The sequence below is a fragment of the Volvox carteri genome (genome assembly GCF_000143455.1).
Source record: "Volvox carteri f. nagariensis unplaced genomic scaffold VOLCAscaffold_102, whole genome shotgun sequence".
NCBI lineage: Eukaryota > Viridiplantae > Chlorophyta > Chlorophyceae > Chlamydomonadales > Volvocaceae > Volvox > Volvox carteri.
This window is the reverse complement of record NW_003307645.1, coordinates 40,051-41,394: the sequence shown is the minus strand read 5'-3', so window position 1 is coordinate 41,394 and position 1,344 is coordinate 40,051. Positions and strand designations below refer to the sequence as shown.

Sequence of the window (1,344 nt, the reverse complement as noted above, 5' to 3'; positions counted from 1 at the left end):
GCGGTGTGGACCTCCGGTGGGAGGAGAAGCGGAACCTAATGCCGCCGCGTTCGGACATCCTCTTCTACACATATATCCCTCCCTCCCCCCTTCCCCCCCTTTTCTCTTTCAAACACACAAACCGGACCACCCCCTCTCTCGCGTGCTCACTAACTTCACACACGCTGTCGGGGCCACCCCCTACCTCCCCCTTACCACGTTAGTGCGGATATCGATCAGGTCAGACAGGTCGTTCAGAAGGACGCTGAACTCGAAGAAGGACCTGAAGAGGGGTACGGGCTCGTAGGCAATTACCCTGGGGGGCAGGGGAGGGGGAGGGGGTTATGTATGTCTGTATGTCTGTATGTATGTCTGTATGTATGTTGTTACAGGGTGGTTAACTTCGCCAGCGGCCCCCTTTCCCGGGGCAGTCCCTGCTCTCCCCTGCTAGAGGGGCACCCTAATCCGTCACCCCATCCGACTTCAGAATGTATTCGTTGGGTTCGGCAACTCACCACCAGCATCCAACCAAATCTAGCGGATCAACGGCGCATCAACTTAGTTCCTGGTCAGCTCGCAAGTTGATATTATCACGTCCTACACCGTCCATAAGATGGGGGGCCACCTCCCATTTCATCACTCCTCAAACACCCGAGGAGCCGGCAGGCGGATTTGAACCCGGGTCGACTGGGTCAACTGGGAGCAGAAGTCAGGCCTTAACCTCTGCCAGCCGCCTGCCTATATGTATGTCTGTATGTATGTATGTATGTATGTATGTATATATATATGTATGTATGTATGTATGTCCCGGCGTGGCACTACTGCAGGAGCGAGACGGCGTCTCCCCCCCCGGCAGCTATGCTATAGGGCGCCGAGTAGCGCCAGCAGCAACTAAAGCGACATCCGCGGCAACGACGACCCAACGTGTCAACAAAGCATAGAGGATAGCAATATCAGTAGCAACAGCTTCCGCAGCAAGTACCCGCAGCAAGTACCCGCAGTAGTACCCGCAGCAAGTACCCGCAGCAAGTACCCGCAGCAAGTACCCGCAGTAGTACCCGCAGTCCGTCGGGGTCCCCGCCCTGCTCACCTGCACCCCAGTCGGGCCGCCAGCAGCGCGAACCAGCCGAAGTTGGCTCCCACATCCACGAAGAGGGCCCGACCGCCGTCCGGCTTCACACAGCGCTCGTGGAGCAGCTTGTAAGTAATCTGGATGGAGCGGGGTGGGGGGATGTGGGTGGGAGAGGGGTGGGGGTAGGAGGGGTGGCGGTGAGGAAGAAATAATGCACCAAAACACGCACATGAGATGTATCAATACGGACTGTCTTAGGAGTTGAGGGTGGGTGGTGCGGTGGTTGGTGTGAG

At 57.4% G+C, this 1,344-nt stretch overlaps 1 protein-coding gene across 1 annotated transcript in view; it reads right to left on the bottom strand.

The window, feature by feature from the left end:
- Positions 1–1,344, bottom strand: part of VOLCADRAFT_100006 (uncharacterized protein) — a gene marked incomplete at both ends in the record, with an annotated part of 9,795 nt that overhangs the window by 4,900 nt on the left and 3,551 nt on the right. The window contains 2 exons of the mRNA XM_002958649.1: positions 196–295; positions 1,070–1,188. Of these exons, the coding sequence (XP_002958695.1) occupies positions 196–295; positions 1,070–1,188 (219 nt within the window). The remainder of the gene's footprint in view (positions 1–195; positions 296–1,069; positions 1,189–1,344) is intronic.